Source organism: Crocodylus siamensis, chromosome 5, assembly GCF_052110815.1.
Source record: "Crocodylus siamensis isolate JL-2025a chromosome 5, ASM5211081v1, whole genome shotgun sequence".
Lineage (NCBI taxonomy): Eukaryota > Metazoa > Chordata > Crocodylia > Crocodylidae > Crocodylus > Crocodylus siamensis.
In genome coordinates, this window is record NC_143399.1 from 79,746,730 (window position 1) to 79,770,159 (window position 23,430).

Below are 23,430 nucleotides of genomic sequence, written 5' to 3' on the forward strand. Positions count from 1 at the left end.
TAAAGAAGAAGGGTCCTTAACATCCATGGAGTGAAGAGTTTAGGAGGAATCAGGTAGCTTATAATTAGGGTGTCCATATGTCCTGGTTTGGCCACAACAGTCCCATATTTCATAGGCCATCCTGGTATCCAGACCAACGTTCCCCTCTAAGGAGTAGCAGTCCGTGAGTGCACCACCTCAGTCCATAAGTGTGCTGTCTTGGTTCGGCATGGGACACATATCAAAGGGGATGGGGACTGGAGGCCTGGGGCCAGGGGCTGGAGCTGGGGGCTGGAGCCAGAGCTGGAGCCTGGCGTGGGGCTCCGGGGAGGTGCTCTGCTCCCCTGCATCAGGGCCGGGGAGTGGAGCACTTCCTAGGAGCTGGCGGAGCCCGCGCCACCCCCCTCCCCCCCAGCCTCCATCCCTGCCTTGCCTCACCTTGGGGAGGAGCTGCTGCCTGCCCCAGTGAGGGGACACTGTGGGACACGTCACCCGAGGCCATGCAGGGGAACGGAGCTGTGTCCTGGAAACTCTTCCTGTCTTTAAGCCCCAACACCTTGGTGGGTACTGAACCACGTCGGAAGAACAGTTATCCCCAGGAACACTTAAAGAAAACTGCCTTCGTGGACCCAGATACATGGCGTTTTTTTTGTTAGGTAAGTATCTGGAGATTTTTTTCTTCTTAATTTGTATCCGAGGCCAAATTAGCCAAAACTAATTCCAAATCCAAGAGTCCAGAACCACAAGTGGCCCTACTACCGGCAAACACCCTTCACCCCCACCAGGGGCTTCAGATGTTTCCAAATCCTTTGGTGGGCATCCTCCATGAGGGCGCAAGCCCAGAGGCTTGGGGTTTGGATGCTGCTGAGTCTCGCCTGCCCTCAGCCACATGGCCGCAGAAGCAAGACAGGGAGAAACCTCCCATTTCCATAAAGCGGGCTTTAAGCCCCAACACCTGAGCGGGTACGAAACCGCGTCAGAAGAACAGGTATCCCCAGGAACGCTTCAGGAAAACTGCCTTGGTGGACCCAGATACATGGTGTTTCCGAGCTGTCGCATTACTGGACTCCCTCACTGCGGCCCACTAGAAATGCTGCTGCCGCTGCCAGGCGGTTGGTTTCAAACTTCAGGTGGGGCGGGGGTCAGAGGGGCCTGCACGCGTTCGTGCACCCAGTACTTCGTGAGGGACGTGGGGGTCGGCTCCGCCGCGCCGCATCTCTGAGGCGGTCCTTCGTGGGGGAAGGGAAGCGGCCCCACTAAGAGCGCTCTCACGGCCGGGGGCAGCGGGCAGAGCCGGGGCGGGGCGGGCAGCAGCTCCGCCTGCCCCGGGGCGGCCCTCGTCGAGCGCTGGCAGCGGCGTCGCGGCCTCTTCCGGTGTCAGTGAGGCGGCGGCAGGTTCTCAGCGGGACGAGGTGAGGGGCCGCTCGGGCGGCGGGTAGGTGCGGGCCGGTGCACCGCGCGCCATTTCGCGGGCGGGAGGGCGCCTGGCTGGGGCCCAGCTGGTTCCTCCTGCTCTGGCCGGGACTATCCCCTTCCCGTCCCGCCGGGCCTAGCAGTGCGCTGCGCCTGCCCGCCCCGCCCTGGCGGGCGTGTGGGGGCAGCTGCATAGCGGTGGGGCTCATCCCGGGGCTGGTTGTCCCCGCCTGGGGCTCGTATCGGAAGAGGCCTCTATAGGTGGCCGGTCATTGCAGCGAGCCCCGCTTGTGCTGGGGGGAGCCTGTGAGACGGGGTGGGTGCTTGGCGTAGGCCCACGGGCTGCCACTTCCCTAGTGTCTCAGCTCTGTAAAAAGCTTTGACTCGGGAAGTGGGTTGTGTCTGTTTCAGGCAGGGGATCAAACCCAACAGGTCAGGTGTGTTAAGTCGGATGATGGATCAGGACGACTTGCAGAAGCAGCTGTGAAGAAAGTCAGGAGGCCTGACCCAAAATCTTCAGCTCCCATAACTGTGAAAACAGGTGGGATTTCTCTTGGGACAACACCTCTTATCCTGATATTCTACAGAAGAGGAAGCCCACTGGCTTGGGGTGAGGTGCTAATTTGGATACTTCACAGGTACTTAGACATGGGAGAAGCAGGCTGATTTGATTTCCTTGTCATTCATGCTGCTGGTGTAAACAACTGTCCGGGCCTGTTTTCATGTAGGTCAGATGTTTTGATGCAAGTGTCACAGGCCAGCTGGGCACTGTGAGTATATCAATTTAGTTGCAGACTGACTGAACACTGCAACTTTATTAGCCGCTGGGCTTTTTGGTTTGGGATAGAGAAGGTGATGTTGGAAAGGAAAGAAATGACAAGTTTCACTTACAAAAAGGAATGAATTTTACTTATGACAACAAAAGATATAGTTTGCATATATAATAGTTAATAAAAAGGTTAAGCTAATAAGCAGACAACATAACAATACAGATTAAAATTGACAATGATAATAAAACAGATAAAAAAAATTAACCAACAGTTCCCACTTGGTTAGTAACTTATCGGTAGTCCCTCGGTTAGAAGATGCATGGCAGGTTGAATCAGCGAAGTCAGACGTCTCTGAATTGGGCTGCTCGAAGGATACCGGTGGAAGCAGCTCAGTCAGGATCTGGTTCTCACTCTCACAGGGAGTAAGAGATATCCATGGTGTATGGGACAGCAATGACCTTTCTGTTCTGTCCTTCCCGAGGGTTACTATGACGTGTGTGTTCTTTTATATTTTAATTATGCTAATTTTTAATTATATAGCTATTCATAATATTGCTTTATAGCTGTTATCCTATGGGGTTAAAAGGTGTTAGAAATTATTATAAGTTACTGCCCAAGCTTGGGCACAGGTTGGCCAGGAAAGTTGTGGAATCTCCTTTGAAGTTTTCTTCACATATGGGCTAGGAAGTCTTCTTGGATGATTTGCTAGTAGTGCAAGCACCCCCATTGGTGGTGGGGGTTGGACTAGAAGTCTTTCCAACCCTATAATTCTCTATGGCACAGAGATAAATATTGCATGACCTGGGCTTTATTTTGGCACTTGTCATTTTGCAATGATATTACTAAGTTGTAAACAATATTACGGTAATAATATTACTAAGCTGTAAGCAATATTTTTTTTTCGGTTGTTTGTGTAAAATGATTATTTGAGACCACCTTCAAAATGTTGTCAGGAATACCTTATAAAAAGAGAAGCATATATATTTGAGCACAGAGGAAACCCAGGTCTACTGTGGTGCCAAGGGTGCCCCCAGAAATGAGGCAAGGAGGGGACACCCTAGAATTGACGCATACATGTTGAGGGTAGGATAGTAGAGCTTATTTCTTTGGTGGCAAGAGTGAGTATCCTGTCCTTATGCTGAGGCTAGAGAGACCATATTTTCCAAGTCTCAAAAAAAGACACTTGGCTTGCCAGCATGCTCAGTTGTCCCCAAGCTCCAGTTTCAGTTCAACATGATGGAGAGTATGTGCTTGTGTGTGTGACTTCTGAAAATGAGACAAAAGCATTCAAAATGACCAAACTGACATGTGGGACTGAAGTTTAAAATCAGACTGCCTGTACTGAAACAGGACATGTGGTCACCTTACAAACTTTCAGGTGTTTAAATGGTATGGAGACAGGTTTTTGGCACTGAAAATGCTAAGTATGATCCCATTCCCATTTTACCCTGCTCAACAGCCCCCAAACCAGTTAAGGAACCAGATGATCTTGAATTTAAAATGACCTCCCAATAATTAAATGTCACACATGGAAAATTTTAACTTGTCTTTTTTTATTATAAAAAGACTTACTGACAAAAACTTAAGTCATACATTTAACAGAAAAATACTTTAATCTATATTATTTTCTGTCCAGAAAATTTGGTAAGTCCTTCTTTCTTAGATCCCACAACTTAAGAAACTGGTCACTTTCACCTGCATCCTTACTCTGTCCACTGCACTCATCTTCTACCTCATTCCTTTCAATACTTTCTCATTTGTATTATTCTTGTTTTTCTACATGATCTGTCATGATGACAATACTGGGAGTTTCCCTGCCACTGCTTGCTCCACAGAATTTAGGTTCCTATCTTTTTAAATGTTGGCCAGTTAGCCGTGACCAGGCCCTGTAATCCTCTGCTTTTCCTACCGCCTCCCAGCTGCCTACCCAGTGCCACATGTTGCATTACTGGGTCCCTTGCTGCTTCTGTGCCAGGTACTTCCTTGTTGGGTCCTTCACCACTACATGCTGTATTGCTGCATCCCTTGCTGTTGTGTGCTGCTGCCATGCTGTGTACCTCCTTGCCAGACAGGCTGCCACTGTGTGCTGTGTTGTGCTGCTGGATGATCTCTGTATTACCCCCTGCCTGGCCTAGTGGATCCTTACTGCTAGTCTAGAAGGTCCTGCCACATCTGACTGCAGATAGGGTGGATATGGGGATGAAGTGCAGTAGTGTTGATCCCACCACTGATCCTGGCTCTGTTTACTTTACCCCCATCAGCCCTGCTGGCCAGGAGCAGGTGCTGAAAAGAAGAACCCACGTGCCACTGCCCCCAGTGGAGTTGGGCTCCCTGCACACTTGCTCCCTGCAGCGTGAGGCAGTTGGAGGTTAGGAGTGGCTCAGGCTCTCAGCATGCCTGTGTTGGCTGGAGATAGGTTATTCGAGGCACCCCTCAGAAAATTCCAGCTCTTCAATTTTACTTTTTGACTACAGAAAAATAACAGAGCAATTCTTCTGTTGCAAAGAACTCAGAAAGATCACAGCAGATCACACTGTTTTTAATATAATGGACTTGAAAATTCTAGGTTTATCTTGTGAACCATGTTCATATACAAAACAGTGCTAATGTTGCATGGCACCCAACATCACCCTTAAAAGGATTTCAGAGCACCCCCAGAATCACTCCTTTGGGAGGATAAGATAAGTTTTTCTGAATTGTTCAGGATCAAACACTGGTTTCTTATGCATTGATATGAAATTTGAATAAATGTCAAAAAGTATAGATCGGAAAGTTCATGATTGCATCTCTACATAGGTGTCTAAGGCCTGGATTTCAGAAATCCTGAGTTTCCAGATTTATGTTCAAATTATTGTCGCAGTTAGATTTCAGAATGTGGTCCTTCTTAATCTCTTTCTACTTTACCAAAAATGGACAGGGTCTTCAAGTAATTTCTAGTCTGACTGCGGTCTAAAGTATGTGCCGCCAGCTACTGATTTTTGTTACTGGCTAAAAAGTTTTCTCTCAGCGTTTTTAGAGATCATGTCAGTGTTTAAGAGCAATAGAAATGGATGCCTAAAATGTTTCGTCTGTCATAGTATTGCTAAACTGTAAGTGTGTGTTATTTTTTTTTAGTCTTATGTTCCAGATATATTTAAAGGTCTGAATTAACATGATCAGTAAACAAGGAAGAGGAAAGGAGGAATAGAGGAATACAAAAAGTATTGCTATACGATTTTTTTTTTCATTTTCATACCTTTTTAAAATATTAGTTTTATAACTATCAAATGAGATCTCCAAAATTGTAATATGCTGGGATCAATAGGCTGGTGGACACTGCAAATATATGTAGGTTTATGTGAGCAGGCATATATATGTAAGTCAATGTGGCCTTTGTGTCCTAGCTAAACATTCTTTTATCTATCTATTTGTCTATCTAGATGTAGATATATATATCTTACTGACATTTTAAATTAAGTTGTGGTTTTTTTAATCCTAATATTAGGAAGCTTGATGCTTTTAGAAATGTGCTTGTCTTTTGTGACTACTTTATGTTATGCTTTCAGAACTATTTTTACATCCTTGGTATGAGAGCTTTAGGATTATTTCACCTATCAAGGGTAACTGGTTTAAAAAATAAAATAATGTGCTGCATGCTGCATTTTTGCCTTGAAAGTCAGTAACAGGAAGCTCCCTGGTTTTCAAAAGTTCTGAGTAGTACTTGCCTCCTTTATATGGGAGATGAAGTGACATAATTCCTCTAGCTCTATTTCTGTGTTGAAGACCCCCACAAATAAGGGCAAATTGACTCATCCTTTGCCATGGAATTGACTGTACACAGCTTTAAATGCACAGAGTGAAAAAACTGGAGAGACATTTTCTCACTAATTTCTTGTTGGTATAATAATTCTTAAGTATTTTTCCCATGACATTGTAGTTATACCTTTTTCAGACTGTGTGATGTTTGTTTGTTTATTTTATTTATTTTTTTAAGTCAGTGGTGTCCTGTTAAGAGTTTTGACATAGTTTGTGAAGAGAAAGGAATCCTCTTCTGTGAGCAATGAACACGCTAGAATTCTATGACAAACTTTAGGGACAAAGAATGATTTGAAAAATTTTTTTTTAATTTGGAGTTAAGATTTAGAGCTAACTTAAGGTTAACAAAATAAAGGGATGTTTTAAATAATCTAAAACCAGGACATTCAATGGTGACATTGTATGTAAAAGCATGGAAGTACACGGTTACGACATGCAAACAACTTTTATATTTGGCCTGTAATGATATTATACATTTAACAGCACCATTATGATTCCTCTGCTTTAGTGTTTGTGGTAGCATATTAGATTATTCTGACTTTTTAAATGTGCTTTAGGATTGTCTTGTATCTTTCTGTCATAGCAAATATTTTAGCTTAGAATTTTTATTTTTAAAAGCTAGGGGTGCACCAGTAGAGATTTTGGGAGCCAATACCCATAGCTGATTTTTAAGGAGGCATATCGGCCAATACTGATCCTATTTACAATACAGCAGCGTCCAGCTGTTGGAAGGGTGGAGGGGAGGGAAGGGGTGTGGAGGGCCAGATCAACGCCCTCCCCTGCAGTGAGAGAGGGATTGGGGCTGGGGCAGGCAGGCACTGCCTGGGTAGAGTGAGGAGCAGGACAGTGCTTCAGCTTGTCCAGGGGTGCGGGGGAGGGTGCCTCCCAGATCTGCACAGGGTGGGCTGCAGCTGCAGGTTGGTGCCAGGGCGGCACTGGGTTCTTCTCGGTGGGGGCTGAGCTGGGCTGTGCCTGGGGTGGGCAGTGGCAGTGCTGGGAGGGAGGACTGGGGGGTGGGCTATGGCAAAATTTGCGGTGGCTGCAGACCTTCCTCTCCGTAGCCCTCTCCCAGTGCTGCTGCTATCCGCCCCAAGCACACCCTGGCCCAGCCCCCACTGGGAAGAGCCTGGTGCAACCCCAGCCGAAGGCAACAGCCCACCCTGCCCCGCCCTGCACAGATCTGGAGGCACATGCCCCCAGTGCACGCAGCAGTGGAAGGTGCCCTGCGCACCCCCCCCCCCCAGAGGAGCTGCAGCTCCACCCTGCCCTGCAGTGGCTGGGCAGCGCCTGCCCCAGCTCCAGCCCCACTCCCTCCCTTACTGCAGGGGGCATTGATCTTCCCATGCCCCTTCCCTCCCCCCTCCCCTCTCACCACAACAGACTTACGAGCTGCAGACATCTCTCCATGCTGCTGGCTGTGCTCCTTGCCACCAATGTGCTGTGCTGCAGCTGTGCGCATGCACAGGTGTTTATTGGCCACATCAGGCCGATTTCCGATATAGTCAATTTTCTTTCTATCAGTGCCGATCCAATGTCAGACCTATGTATGTACTAAAAACTCTGCATGAACAGGAAAGCTAAGGAGAATTTTAAGGATTGTGACCTCCTGTCCCCTGTAGTACTGTATCAATATTCAGTGATTCTTATTCAGCCATGCTGTAAGGAGACTTGCAAACACTTTTGCCTAAGTTAGGGCTGTAAAACATATGACCTGTGGAGCCATATGATCTGGCTTGAGGTTTTTGAATCAGTCTGGTGTGTGGGTAGATCTGATACTGTGGGTGCTGTACTCAATCCAAGGCACTTGTCTCACGCAGTGCCCCATGCGACTGGATCTGTATTCTGGCTCTGGGGCTGGTCTGGATTGGCTTTGCTCTGGGGCTTGTGCTACATTTAACACGTGGGCTGGATCTGGTGCTGCATACAGGGCTGGCACAGGGCACGCACTGCATGCTGCGCTCTGCTAGACTGGCCTTGTGCTTTGGCTACAGTGTGCATGGATGACCTAACTGATCTGGACATGCCCCAGAGCCAGTATGCAGGACTGATCTGATGGGGAGTTGCATGCAGTGCATTGGTGACGCATAGGGGGCATATGTGCACCCCGTGAGATTGGCCATGCACCCCCTGGAATCATCAGCCATGAAACTGGAAGTGCATTTCAGGTTTCACCACTGGTGGTTCTGAGCTCGGCGATCAGCCTCTGGGGGACTCTCCCTCCACCGTCCCCCCCCATCAGCGATCTGGTGCCCTCCCCCCACAGACTTGGGAGGCACCAGTCACCCATGATGCAGTGCATACTCCATCCTGGACCCCTGGGCTGCATGCAGTGCTCACGGCACCAAGTCCAGCCCTTGTGCCTCCTGTAGTGCATGCTTCAAAGTAGGGCTGGTGCACATTACATGTGGCATGGGAAGCATGCTGTATGTGGCACCCCACCAGACTAGCCTTGCACGCTGGCTCTGGGACCAGTCCAGATCTGGCCTACAGACTGGCCTGATGGGGCCAGATGAATTTGAAACCCATGGCCTAAGTCGATGTTCAGCCATGGAACTTTTGAGAAACAGTAAATGACAGGCCAAGCAATGTATTACCGAGAGTTCATGAGGTGTCCGTTTCCCTTTGCAACAATTTCATAATTCCAATTAGCTATAAAAGAAGGATGGTGATTGGTCTTACTAGGTCTGCTGTCAGAGTAGCCTAGTTTAAGTCCTCTAAACTGTTAACTTGACTCTGATTGAATCGTAATTAATGACAGATACAACTTTGAATTAACTTAGCTTAATTTATATTTGAAAAAATAGTGAATACAGTAGGTTCCAGTTAATTTATACTATATGGTAAATTTGAAAGGTCCTTTGTCTTTTTCCTGAAAACTCTTTAAAAAGCTGATGCAAGTGCAAAATTTTTTACCAGGAACAGTTTAATGAGTTTTGACTTAGACCAATGGAATTGCTTAAGAACTGCCAGAAAATTCATTCTGTACTCAAAGAGGAGGTACTTTAATTTTGGATACAATGCATGGTCTTTTAAATTCAGAGCAAACAAGTTGAAAATATGCTTTCATGTGCAAGCTGAAGCTCGGCCTTAACTGTGGAGATGTGACTGACTGTTAATGTTAAGTATTAAGGCCTTCTCTAATGTGATATAGTCCAGTAAACTGTAACATGCGAAAATGTCATTGTTATCATGTCAGACTTGAAACATTTTGGATTCTAAGGAATAGATTGATATTAAAAAGATAAATTTAAATTAAAAAAGTGAAAAGTTTTGAAGGAATTTGTTGCATGCTTATTTGAGGAAATGCACATATAAGCATAACATTTGGGTGGCTGAAAAGGAACATGTAAAAGGTTGTCTGATCTATCCCACTTCAAAATGTAGAGAGGGCTGCTTTAGCAGTAGCTACAAAATTCATTAAGAAAAATGAGTTGTTTGGAGGTTGTGAAAAAGGAAAAGGTAAATCATTGGAAATGTTGAATTACTATATTGGAAAAAACCCGCTAAAGCTGATATCTCTTTGTCTGTGTAATTTTGTTGTTTGTTTTTTTTAGTGTGGGGGGATGGACATTTTTCTATACTAGTTTCATTATGAAAAGAAAATTACTTGTAACCCAACATTCATAAAACAGAAGATGACAATTGAAATATGTCACTCATCTGGAATTATTTTCACCTCTGAAAACCTCTGTTTTCCCCAGCTGAAACTGTACCTTCAGCTTCCTTGTTGGCCTGGGGAAAAAATGACAGTCCACTAGACTTTTCTCTCTCCCTTGCTGGAGGCAAGGGGAAATTCTTACATCTTATCCTGGCAGTCCAGGGATAGCAGCCTCTTTTTTTTTTAAATGAGCCAGTTGAAATCTGGTGTAATCATCCTGTATTCAGCTTTTAAGCTATTTTTAACAACTCTCTTCCTACGTTCTGACGTGTTGTTATTAGGCATAATGCATTATTATTTGCATGTTAACTGTATGCTTAACATAGATTATTCATTCTTTTTGTACTATCCACAAAAAAGTTTTACAATCCTCAGCCCAATCTCTTCTGGAAGGGATTTGCTTGTTTAATACCACCAATGTAGCAAAACCAGCAAAAGTCTCCAAATGAAGTTGTAATGGTATATACTCTGTTGTATACTTATTGATACATACTTTTTCATATTGATGTGTGTGTGTCAGTGCTGGTCCTTTTAGTTGAATGTCTTTCAGTATAGGCCTGCAGTAGGAAAATTTTTCAGCACCAGGTTTTCTTGTAAAAAAGGAGAGCGCAGTAAATACTAATATTTAAATAAACTATGTTTATATAGTACTAAAACTACACGAATAAAAGGACCTTTGAGGCTTAAAAAAATCTCTGCATTAGGGTTTTTCTGTGTCTTGTTCATATTCAATACAATGGAATTTTTTCATTAATTTAGTGAGAGATTTTCTATTGCTGCATATATTTCTGTATGCCTACTTTTAAAGGAGCAGAAAACAGCCCCAAAGATACAGTTTAAATGCAGATACTGAGAACAGAGTTGAAGCTAGTTGGTCAATGGCATGCTTAGTTTTTGTAAGATGGGGGAATGAGTCATATATTGCAAGGAGGTAGAACTGGAAACTGTCAACATCAATTTGCTTTGTGCTTTTTTTTCAGTGTATATATCTTACAACTTTAAGATGCTTAGAAAATTTGGGCTGTGATTTAGAAAGCACATAATCACAAGTTTCAGTCAAGGAATATGCTCAAATCTCCTTATCTCCAAAAAGGATGTGACTTTTTAATTGAGTATCTATAGGGGGTCTACCTACATTGCAACTGAAGAGTCCAAATTAGCAGCTGTATTGCAGTGATGGCTGCCATTTTTGTGGCCTTTTTGTGGCAGGGTCCACCGTCACCGCTGATTTGGCTGAGTGGTTCCACCCCTTGCTGCTATTGACTGAATGACCGAAACTGCAGCATAGTTGCCCTGATAAGCCTATGAAATCCATTAATGCATGCATTATTAAGTAATCTAAGCCAGGGATAGGCAGACCCTGGCACAGTTGCCAGTGTGGCACGTGAAGGCTTTTTACTTGGTGCATGTGCCTCAGAGTGAACAGTGAGGAAGGGGCTAGGACTGCACTGGCACAACAAGGATAAAGCCCCTCACAGCTTCCCTGCCATCTGCCCCTGGCATGCCAACGTCTTGGCAGGTTTGCAGGTGTTTTGGGCATGTTACTGACCTTGATCTGTTCAATTAAGACTCTAACATACCACAAATTGTAATTAATACAATAACCATAATTTATTGTCAAAGTTGTAAAAAGGAGTTTAGCAGTACTCAGTGCCAACCATGAGAGAGGCAGTTCATGTTAGCTGTTAAACCAAGGGCAATTATTTCAGTAGGAGGGGTGCTTAATGAGTTTTGAGGACCTGTTGAGTTCTGCAAGGGTAGCCCCACCCCTTGACAGGTACCCCATCTTGGGACCAGAAGTCCCATCCCTAACCCAGTGCAGCTGTGTGCTGGCTGGGCCCTTCTGCCCATGAGGGTGGGAGCAGCACACTTGGGCTGGGCAAGATACAATTAGTTTGTGAGTCCTTGCAAGCTGGATCCAGCCTGTGAGCTGTATTTTGCCCACCCCTGTGTTAAATGCTAGCAGGAAGCATCCACTGACAGTTGCTACTGACATCCTCTGTCTCTGTGGGGTGAACACTTGTCCCTACACTGAGATTACATGCTCAATGCCACCAAGTTGGTTGGAATGCTGAGGTGGCATTTTGTAAGGGTATACAGATGTGGAAACAGATCAGAAACAGACTCCCAAAACACAGTCACAGGCATCTGGCACTCTTTGACAGAGTTCATGTAAGCAGCTTGTTCCTTGTCATGCTCTTTCTGCTGTCCAGGGATTGATTTTAGTAGCTGTAGGTCAAGACTCAGCAAAGGCACCTGATTTGGAGTAAAAAATATGAACTAAGGAAGGAGGCAGACAGTTGTTTGAATCATGGTGGTAGTAGTGATGGGTTGTATGTGTAATACTGGTTCAACTTCACAGCTGTTGCTTGAAACAGGTCCCTTCTCTGCTGGTTTTCATGGTGACAGCTTGACAGTTCTTGTGTTGCTATGTCTTCAGCCCAACTTATCAAATCCATCAGCTGTGTGCATTGTGGATCACAACCTGCTAGCCTTCAGACCTCATTAGAAGCTCTGTGAACCAAGTGGTATTTTTTGTCACAAACTTCATTTGATCTAGAATGCCTCCCTGTTCCAGGAGATAGCATAGTTTAAACTTGCAGTGTGCGCCAGGTGTGATTTCCAGCTCCTTGGACACAAATTGCTGGTAATAATGCATGTTCTTGGTGTGGTGACAGATTTCTGCACAGGTTCTGGTGGGAGCAACACAGTTGTTTGTGGGTACCTGCTTTGACTGGTGTGAGACTGCCTGTACAGGAGCTTACAGGGGTGTACTGATAGAGAATCTTGGGGCCAATACAGATAGCCAATTTTTAAGGAGACATATTGGCTGATACTGATCTGATTTCCAATACAGCTGCATGCAGCTGGTAAGTCTGTTGTGGTGGAAGAGGAGAGGGGAGGGGAGGGAAGAGGTGTGGGGTGGTGGGGGAAGATCAACACCCTTGTGGTGAGGGAGGGAGTGGGACTGGGGCAGGTGCTGCCCATGTGGGGTGGGGCAGGGCATGGAATGGAGCCGCAACTCATGGGGGGGCAGTTCTTGCTGCTGCGTGTATCCTGGGAAGGCATGGGGGGGAGGTGTATGCAATATATTTGCGTGGGGTTGGGGCAGGGCAGGCTGCAGCTGTGGGTTGGGGCTGGCACTGGGGTGGTGCTGGGCAAGCAGTGGCAGCTATGGGGGTGGGCTGCAGCCACCCAAAAAAATTGCTGTAGTTGCCTCATAGCACCCTTCCAGCACTGCTGCCTCTCACGCCATGTAGATCTGGGGACACACGCCCCGCCCCACCCCACATGCCCTCCAGTGGGAGCAGTGGTGGGAGCTGCCCAATGAGCGGACGAGCCATTGAGTGAGCTGCACACAGTGGCAGGAGCCATGCCCTCTGGACAAGCCCGTACCCCTCCCCCCCCGCAGCTAGGTACTGCCTGCTCTAGCCCCACACCCTCCTCACTGGGGGGCTTGATCTGTCCCCCCACACCCCTGCCCTTCCACCACAACTGACTTACAGCTGCATGCAGCTCTCCACTCTGCTGGCTGTGCTCCTCACCGCCTACATGCCGCACTGGCCATTTATCGGCCAAATGATTGGCCACATCAAGCTGACTTCTGATATAGACAATTTTCTTTATATCGGTGCTGATCCGATATCGGACAGATGTATTGGCACACCTCTAATTGCAGGTGACATGAACTGCATTGGACATCATTCCACAGAGCACATCAGAGAAAGCTTGCACATATACATGGCATTGTTGGACAGAAATGCTGAATTCTGGTAAATTCTAAGCTGTAGTTGACTGGCCTTCACTACAGCCTGAGGCATGGTAGAAAAATTGACAGATGTGAGGTGGACCAGCTCTGTTTGAAAAACAAGCAAGTCCTGGTCTGTTCAGCTCCCAGGTACAAATAAAATGTGAAAGACGTAATTATCTTGAAGGTCAGTGGCTTCATCGGCCACAATGGAGATGGATTCATACCTTGCCAATGCAGACTTTGTGGATGTGCAAAGTAATCATCACTGCATGGAGATAGGGTTGGTGAAGCTTGTTCACATATGGGAAACATCCAGCATTTGACACATTTTTGTTTAGGTAGCCCCTTAACTTAGGGCAATCAATTTTCTCCAGTGGGATGTTTGCCACTGCAAAAGCCTCCACAAGGTAAAGTGTTGCTGCTCACTTTGCCAAACTTTTCCATGATCCTTTTAAGAAGTGAGGACATGGTTGCTTGTTTCTTTTTCTGACCCCCAGCCTCTGCAGCAGCATTTTGCTTCATGGGCTCCTTGGAATCTATGAGTTGCTCTATTCTGATTTTTTCCTCAACACATCCAGAGTCACGTTGCAGGTGGTACAGAACAATTTGCCTCCATCAGCGTCCACGGTCACTGCAGGATACTGCCTCACATCATCCAGAGATGAAATTGTATTTTGCTTTCTTGGTGGATTTCTCCTCACTATTCCCTTGCTCAATTTGCTCCTGACCTGGGCATGTGTGTAGATGCTGTGCCTGGGAATAGTTTGCTGTGGAACAATTTGTGGGGCATTATGGGAAGGATGAGCATTTCTCTTACTGTTTTGATTTTTAAAGGTTAGTTTAATTAAGATGTAATCTGATTGAATGAGATTTATACATTTTGCCTAAAACAAAAATCCTTCTTTTTTAGGGTTTTCTAAATGAGAAAAGGTATATTGGGCAACTACTGACTTGAGACCTATTTTTACAATGTCTGAAGATGATGAAAAAGTTACTCTTCGTCGTCTTGAACCTGCCCTCCAAAAATTCATTAAAGTGGCAGTTCCAACAGATCTGGAAAGACTGAGAAAGCACCAAATAAATATTGAAAAGGTTAGCTTTTTCAACTCTTTTAATGTCACTCTTATTAATGAAAAACTTTATGCTTTTTAAAATAAACTATTAGAGATACTGTGATTTAAAGCTTGTCTGTCTACTGTTTTGATGGCAGTGTAATTTGGTGAATCTTTTCATTCGCTTGCAAAAAAGTAATACAAGATTTGTTTAGATGTGCATAAAAACGCACATAAAAAGCTGGTATTTTGTGTAAATGTGTACTGATTTCCTGTTGCTAGTAAGGCCAAATTCTGATTTTTTTTTTTATTTATTTATTTTTATTTTGACTTGGTTCTTATTGGGCAAAACCCTACTCTGCTTTAATGAAACATTTGTCCAAGTAAAATCTAGATTTGCTTTAGTGGTAGGTTATTAGCAGTTAAAATGCAAGAGCATATCCTAGTAAACTGACTGTTGCCCCTCTGTCCTGAATAAGTTTTTTGCACAAATGCTACTGGTTTTACCTGACTTTCTGTATATAGGTTTACAAACTGGGGTGAAAGAAATATAGTATTATAAAATTGTGCCTTTAATTGAATAGAAACATGATTGATTTTTTTTTTTAATGGCATCTTTTACCTTAACATGTGTTTTTTGTTTTCCATTGTCACTATGGATATTTAATGACATCTTTCCATTTCTACAAAGTTGAATACTTCTTTGAGACAAAAACCCTGAAGTTTAAATACGTGAGCGCTCTGGAAACCACCATCAAAAACTATGCTTTTAAAGCAAATGGACAGGGGACTTTACGTGGTATGGTTAATGCTGAAAATGGGTGAAGAAAAAGAACTGTTTGATTTGGGAATTAAGTTTTTGGGACATGATCCTGTTGATTAGAAGAACTGTAAAAAGACTGATAGAAGTATACTTCAGGGAAAGAAATTGGATGTGTGGCTAGAACGCAAACAAATGTAAATCAAGGCTCTTGATCCTGACTTTATTTAGACTGACACATTCCATTGAAAATGTGTGTGGAGATGGTAGTGCTGACTGTCAGAGATATTGTCCAGTTTGTCACCATTTGCTTATAAGTTTGTCAAATTTTACTTTTTCAACCAATCTGCCTGAGGCTGATTGGGGGGGGGGAGGGGTGAGCTGGTTAAAACATGTAACTCTTTTTTGTTTTTTTGAGAAGAATGAACCAGGTTACAAAAGTATAATTGCAAATGACTGAGAACAAAGAGTTGGGGTATGGAGAGGAACTGGGAATAGCTGGGCAAGAGTACCAGAATGGAAGCGGAGGAGGGAGGGCAAAATAACTAGGACTTGCTGAACAAGGAGACTGGGAATGGAATAAGAAGTTTGAGGAGTGGAGACTAGGACTGGCTAAGTGAACATCTTTGGACTAGGATAAGGAGCAAGAGGTTGGGTAGAGGCAGAAGTGGGATAGAGATGCAGTGGAAGGGAGGGAGAAGAAGGATTCATCTTTAGGGGAGCATGAAGAGAAGTCTGTGCTGACCAGCTATGCATGCTTCTCTTCAGAGTAGAATGAAAAACAAGCAAATATCACTGGTTTTAAAAAAAAAAAGTATTCTTCCAGTACTGAGAACATAGAGCAGTGATTCTCAGCTTGTTTGATCCTCTGGCTTTCTCTACAATCCCACAGCCTGCCTGCCTTTTGGTGCTTTTGCTAGCTATGCTGCAGAGACACCTGAGCTGGCATTGTATATGCTACCTCTAGACTGGAAGCAGTGTAGCTGTGTTTGTGCAGTACTACATGTGCACCTCTGTAGCAGTGCACTAAGTGAAGTGGCTGTGCTTCTTCCTTTTTGAGAACTAGTGAATAGTTCGGCAGCTCAGCTCATTGCTGTCTGCTAGTGTACAAATCTTAGGGAGGGATGGTTTTCCTGTACCCACCCTTGTGGCTTACCTGTGGTACCTCTGTATCCCATTTGTTGAGAACTACTGATGTGAGTGACAACCTACTATTACAGTTGATTCCTTTGTTAGATTGTGTGCTGGATCTGACCTGGTCTGGTTCAAGTTCTGCTTTAGAGACATCTGTAATTAAAACAATGTCTACTATGTTTGGGTGCCTGATTTGAGATGCCAAGACTTGATTTTTTCAGAGTTCCTAGCTCATAGCATTTCCAAGGCAAGGCTCCACATGACTTTACTTGCACCTGAAAGGGCATAGTACTGCTCCAAACCATTTTTTCTGCTAATTGTGTGTTTGCTGCCCTTGGGAATTTTTCTTGCTCCCTTCTGCAACTGTTCTTTACTACGCTGTGCCTGGCTTGTTCTGGTCAGACCTGATGAAAAATGTCTTGCACTTGAAAGCTTGTCTAACGCCATCCCAACTACACTGTTGTTCCAATAAAAGGTATCTTCTGAATCCTTGCCTCTTGCACAACTTTATATAAATAGCCTAGTGATTAGCACACTTGCCCAGAAAGTGGGAGGCCTGGATCATAAATGGGCTTGGCAGGATTCAGTTTTTTTCGGTTAACATTGATAAACACCGATCTCATGGCACACCCACAGACCGACAAAAATAATATTTCCATTATGAATAATTGAACTTTATAGGAAGGGGACATAAAACTAGTCTGCTGCTACAATGCCTGGGCAACCTCCTGTTGAGCAGGGGTGTGGGAAAGGTGGATTTCCAGGAACCTATGCAAAAATCCTCAGACAATTGCAACCCGTACTAGAAGGCTCAAGTCTTAAAGAGATCTTTCCAGAGCTATCCATCCTAGCCTTTAAACAAGCACTGAACCTTGCTAACCTCATCACCAGAAGCAAACTTCCTATGACCTAAATGACACCAAATGGGCTCAGAAAATGCCAGGACAAGAAATGTAAAATCTGCCAACACATATCCACCAGGCCCACAATAACTACGCAACAGAACCTACCTCCAGAAATGTAATATATCTCATCCAGTGCACCAAATACCCTGATGGAGAATATGTAGGAGAAACCAAACAACAACTGTGTTACCAGAATGAACACACACTGAAAATCCATCAAAGACAAAAATATCCAATTACCTGTGGGTGCACACTTTTCACAAGACTCCACTCCCTCTTCGATGTCACAGTTCTAGTCTTCAAAGGGAACTTACAAAACTTGCCTTTTGTAGCTGAGCCTATGAACTTCACTTTATAAATCTACTGGATACAAAAAATCATGGACTTAATACAGACATTGGGTTTATGATGCATTACAAGCTGCCTGACATCTGACACACCAGGTAACCTGCCTCAAGCTGACCACTTGCATTCCTTCACACATTTCCCTCCCTCTCTATCTCTACCCATTGTCTTCTAAACTTTTACCCATTTGCCTTTTTACAGACAAAAGACTGCTTATACTTTAGCTTCTTTTCTACCTTGGAGATCACAGACCAGCAACAGTTTCCCAATGCCTGAAGAAGGGTTTTTGTGCCCAAAAGCTTGCAAAGAACTTTTTCCAACTATTTAGTTGGTGTAATAAAAGATATTACATCTACCCAAGAACTTGCCTGCCCAATACATTTTTAAAACATTCTATGTTTCTGAGCCCTTCTCAAATATTAATGAGACAACTGGTGCTGCTTTTGAGTTATAAACAGAATTGTGAAAATCATCCTCAAGTTTCAAGGCCATTTCAAGCTTTGAATGTGTCACAATGCATTATACTGTATTCTATTAACTGTCCATGTAATTTGGGGCCTTTATAATTAAACAAATACTGGTATTTACATTTGTAACAGAGAGCTTGGGGCTCTCTGTTTCTTTAAGAGAGAAGCAGCTCCGAGGGGGACATTGCAGGCCAGGCAGGATGCAGCAGCTGCAGGGCACTGCAGCAGCTAGGCAATGAGGCCAATTAGCAGGTGCTTGCAGACAGCTCAGGATAGCCTCCTGACCAGAAGGGGGCAGGGCCCTGGGTGGCATGCAAGTTAGTTTAGCCCTGCAAGCCACAGGGGCAGGAGCTTCTGGCCAGTGGAGCTACCAGAGAATGTTAGAAATGATGTAAAAATCGCGGTTCGTTTCTCGGGAGGCGAAAAAAAAACCTTCAGCCACAGACACACTCTATTAGCAACACAAAAGGTATATATTTGCAAATAGGGTCAGAGAGAGAGACAAAAGATCAAACACTCTGCTGCCCCCGAGGGAAACTGCCCAGCTGGCTTTATCCCCTCTCTCCTGACCACGTGTGCAGAAGGAGGAACTTTTACAACTCATTTCCGATTCATACAAACATGTATGTGAATACGTCAAATCATACGTCGCATGTGTATTATAATTAACTACTTAAGTATGCGGGGCGGATAGGCTTATATGTATTAGATTATTGCGCATGGGTAGAAAGTATCTGAGGTTACAAAAGTTTAAATTTTCCTTGCTTCAAGGCTAGAATTGCAATTTACTCTTATCTGCATGAGAAAAGCTGAGGAGTATATGCTTTACTGTAACAAAGAGATAGTAACTTTGCAAAACAAAGAGAGAGTGATACCTTAATACAAAGAGCTCTCAGTAGCTCTCCCAGTTCTCTCACCAGGGAGGGCTGACAGCTGCGCTGTTTTAACAAGACTTATTGATAATACATTTTTAATAATATTTCTAACAGAAAGACTGTCTGGATCCCCAGTGGTAGAATCACCATACGTACAGATTTTTCCTGGACATTTCCTTTTTTTTTGGCCCCCTGTCTGGCCAGGTTTTTAAAATGAGAGAAAATATCCATGTCTTTGCTCTGCCTCCACTTTTCCTAGGCATGTGCAACTTGGATGCTTGGGGCTGGGAGCAGCGGGCAAGCTGATTGGCTGTTGGGGTCCCGTGCTTTGTGTGTGGGCCCTGGCAAGTAAGTGTGTGCGCAGCAGGGCTGTAAAGGCCAGGGGGCTCTGGGTCACCAGCAAGGGACACTGGCAGGGCTGTAGGACAGGGTGCTGCAGGCCAGGAATGATGGGTACCAGCAGTGCTGGGGAAGGGCAGGGCTGTGGGGCAGGGGACTGCAGTTCAGGAGTGAGGGGCACCGACAGTGCAGGGGGAGCTGTGGGTTGGGATGAGGGGCACTGGCAGGGCAGGGGGTTGTGGGTTGGGATGAGGGGCACTGGCAGTGCAGGGGGGCAGGGGGCTGTGGTTTGGCAGTGAGGGGTGCCAGCAGGGCTGGGGGGGCAGGAGCTTAGGAGTGAGGGGTAGAGGCAGGGCACAAGCATATCACTGCCCCACCACCACAATCATACAGTGTTCCACTCTTCCCCCCCACAGGTGTCTTCTTTTTTGATCCTGGAAATATGGTAACTCTACGGGGGCTTTGGGAGCTCAGGGGTATAACCCCAGAGCTGGGAAGTTAGGATGGCACAAGAGGTGAGGGAAAGTTTTACCTCTTAAGAGGGCAGAGGGCTGCTTCTCCTTTTGTGTGAATGTTTGTGGGCCTATAGGGGGCTATTTTATGTTATAGGAGCAGGCTTGAGGCCCAAACGAATGTTGAGCCTGGAGCACAGCAGAGTGTGAGGCCACAGAGCCAGACAGGGGCCAGAGGCCTAGGAGACAGGCCAGGGGCCTGGTGCCCAAAAGGGCTAGACCAGGGCTGGTGCCTCAAAGCCAGGTCCAATACAGTGAGCCCAGACTAGAAGGCTGCTAAGAGGAAATGGGCTGTGGCTGAGGAGGCTGGAGTCCCAACCAGCAGAAGACAGTGTTAACCCATGAGGCTTGGTGCGTGGTGTAGTTTCATAGTTTCTAGGGTCGGAAGGGACCTGAGCAGATCATCTAGTCCAACCCCCTGCCATGGCAGGAAAGAATACTGGGGTCAAATGACCCCAGCAAGATGTTCATCTAACCTCCTCTTAAACACCCCCAGGGTAGGAGCCTGCACCACCTCTCTTGGAAGCTGGTTCCAGACCCTAGCCACCCTGACCGTGAAGTAGCGCCTCCTGATTTCTAACCTTAAACCTACCCTCTGCCAGCTTGTGACCGTTATTCCTGGTCACTCCTGGCGGTGCTCGGGGGAACAGTGACTCCCCCAATGCCTGCTGATCCCCCCCCTGACTAGTTTATAACAGGCCACAAGATCCCCCCTCAGTCTTCTCTTGTGGAGGCTGAACAGGTTCAGGTCCCATAGCCTCTCCTCATAGGGCCTGCCCTGTTGTCCCCTGATCATACGAGTGGCCCTCCTCTGGACCCTCTCCATGCTGTCCACATCCCTCTTGAAGTGTGGCGCCCAGAACTGGACACAATACTCCAGCTGCGGCCTGACCAGTGCCTCATAGAGAGGGAGGATCACCTCCTTGGACCTGCTCGAGATGCATCTGTGGATGCATGCCAAGGTGCGGTTGGCCTTCCTTACTGCCTCTTCACAGTGCCAGCCCATGTTCATCTTGGAGTCAGTGATGACCCCCAGATCCCTTTCCACCTCCGTGCTGACAAGAGGGGAGTTCCCCAACCTGTAAGTGTGGTGCTGGTTGTTCCTCCCGAGGTGCATCACCTTGCACTTGTCTGTGTTGAAACCCATCCTATTCTCGTCCGCCCACCCTTGTAACCTGTCTAGGTCTGATTGTAGCCTGTTGCATCCTTCCAATGTGCCCACGTCCCCCCACATCTTAGTGTCATCAGCAAATTTGAACAGGGTGCTTTTTACCCCCTCATCCAAATCGCTGATGAAGATGTTGAACAGTGCAGGCCTGAGGACCGAGCCCTGCGGAACCCCACTGCCCACGTCCTTCCAGGTTGAGAAGGACCCATCCACTACCACCCTCTGGGTGCAGCCCTCCAGCCAGGTGGCGACCCATTTGACTGTGTGGGTGTCTATACCACAGCCCCCCAGTTTCTTAATGAGAACAGGGTGAGAGACAGTGTCAAAAGCCTTCTGGAAGTCCAGAAAGATTATATCCACTCTACCCCTGCGTCTAATGATCTGGTGATCTGAACGTAAAAGGCCACCAGGTTGGCCTGACAGGACCTGCCATTGATGAAGCCATGTTGGTTGCCCCTAAGCATGCAGTCCCCTGCTGGCCCCTCCTGGATGCGTGCCAGCATAATTTTCTCAAACAGCTTGCCTAGGATTGAGGTAAGACTAACCGGCCTATAGTTTTCCGGGTCCTCCTTCCTGCCTTTTTTGAAGATGAGGACCATGTTGGCCCTCTTCCAGACCTCCGGTACCTCACCAGAGCACCACGAGTGCTCATAAAGCTGTGCCAGGGGACTTGCAATGACCTCGGCCAGTTCCTTTAGAACTGTAGGGTGGAGATCATCCGGGCCGGCTGACTTGAATACGTCCAACCCCTCCAGAAGCTCCCTAACTAAATCCTCGCTAACCTGTGGCCCAGGTGTGCCTCCCCTGGGGCCTGAGGGGGGCCCAGCAGGGAGGTGGCTGTTCTGGTCCCTACTTAGGAAGATGGAGGCAAAGAAATCGTTAAACATGTTAGCTTTGCCGTCTGGTGTGACGACCAAGTTTCCCATGGCGTCCTGCAAGGGCCCCACATTACCCGGGACCTTCTTTTTACCCCCTACGTATTTAAAAAAGGACTTCTTATTGTCCTTAATCTGGGAAGCTAGCCCCAGTTCCATCTCTGCCTTGGCCTTCCTAACTACCCCCCTACATCCCCGAGCAACTACAGAATAGCCCTCCCTGCTGATGACCCCTCTTTTCATTGGGTATAAGCCTCCTTTTTAGTAAGGAGACATTCCTGGATGTTTTTGGTGAGCCATGGAGGCTTGTGTGCTCTCCTGCTCCCTTTGATCCTCGTTGGGATTACCTTCCTTTGGGCTTGGAGGATCGTCTCCTTAAGGAGCGACCACTCTCCTTGGACGCCTGGCTCCCCTCCCCTCCGGGACCTCAGTGCTTCTCCAACTATCCTCTTTAGCTCGTTGAAGTCTGCCCTCCTAAAATCTAGGGCCGCTGCCTTACTGCATGCCTTTGCCACCTTGCGCTGGATGGTGAATTCCAGCAGGCGATGATCGCTGTCACCCTGGTGGTCGAGCACCCGCAGCCCCCTCACTGGGTCATCACTTGTGGCCAGCACTAGGTCCAACAAGGCGTCCCCCCTGGTGGGGCTGTGCACCTCCTGGGTTAGATGGAGGTCCTGCATTCTGGCCAAGAACCTATGTGAGCGGCACATGTAGGGGAGCAATGGAGTCATGCAATTACCCCTTAAGGCTATAGGTGCCCTGCAGCGGCACAGTTAAGAGAGGCCCAGTCAGGAGCCTGGGAGTAGTGATTCCCAGTGAGGTGCCTGGGAGTAGGGTAGCTGAGATCGGTAGGGTGTTAGGGACCCCCACTGGCAATTCAGCAGGACTGGGGCTCATGCTAAGGCCCATGGGCAATCCTCCCTTTTAATCCTATTAGTACATAAAGGCATGGTAGGAAAGACAGAAGGCAAGGCACCCTAGAGGTAGAGCGGGGCTTGGTTGTAGAGCTACTGGGGGGGGTCATGGCTGAGACCCCAACGTGCTACAGTATTTTTCTCTATATAAGGATATTCTTTTTTTGTTGTAGAGAGAAACCTATGCTTTAATTATTTTTGGATTTAATTTAGCTAATAAGTTTAGTTAGTCCAAATTAAGAAAGTTATGAATTAACCACATGTTTTCCCTAAACAAGTACTTTGCAAGGACTACTTGAAGCAGAATTTTTGTGTTATCTGAATGATAACTATCAAACATGAAAACACATCAGTCACATGAAATGATTTACTAGACTTGTTTAAAATACCCAAATTACTTTGACTAAGCAGGGGATTAGTCAACTTATCATTTTATTACATCTTAATAAAAATAAACAAGTTGGAATGTAAAATACTTTGACTATATCCTTCCCTTCCTTAGTACCTGGCTTTCAGTTTTCAGTTTACAGATGATAAAATATCATATACCTGAGGTCAGGGGCAGATCCAGGATTTTCCACAGGGAAGTGTGAGAACAGCATCCCACTCTACAGAAGCCGATGAAACCCTTACTCCCAGCCTTCTCTGCCACACCGGTGCAAGAGACCAGGTTTCAGGGACCTCTGGGGAGTTTTTAAAGTCCTAAAGCAGGTGAAAA

General features: G+C 46.1%; 1 protein-coding gene across 4 annotated transcripts in view; it reads left to right on the forward strand.

The window, feature by feature from the left end:
• The first annotated feature begins 649 nt into the window (after positions 1–649).
• Positions 650–23,430, forward strand: part of STX17 (syntaxin 17) — a 74,592-nt gene continuing 51,811 nt past the window's right edge. The window contains exons 1-3 of one of the 4 annotated variants that reach the window (XM_090049456.1): positions 650–1,391; positions 1,804–1,933; positions 14,277–14,458. In XM_090049456.1, the coding sequence (XP_089905582.1) occupies positions 14,336–14,458 (123 nt within the window). In that variant the 5' untranslated portion in view covers positions 650–1,391; positions 1,804–1,933; positions 14,277–14,335. Of the gene's footprint in view, positions 1,392–1,803; positions 2,031–14,276; positions 14,459–23,430 lie in introns of all 4 variants that reach the window. The other 3 variants (XM_090049455.1, XM_090049454.1, XM_090049458.1) reach the window with 3 other exon arrangements.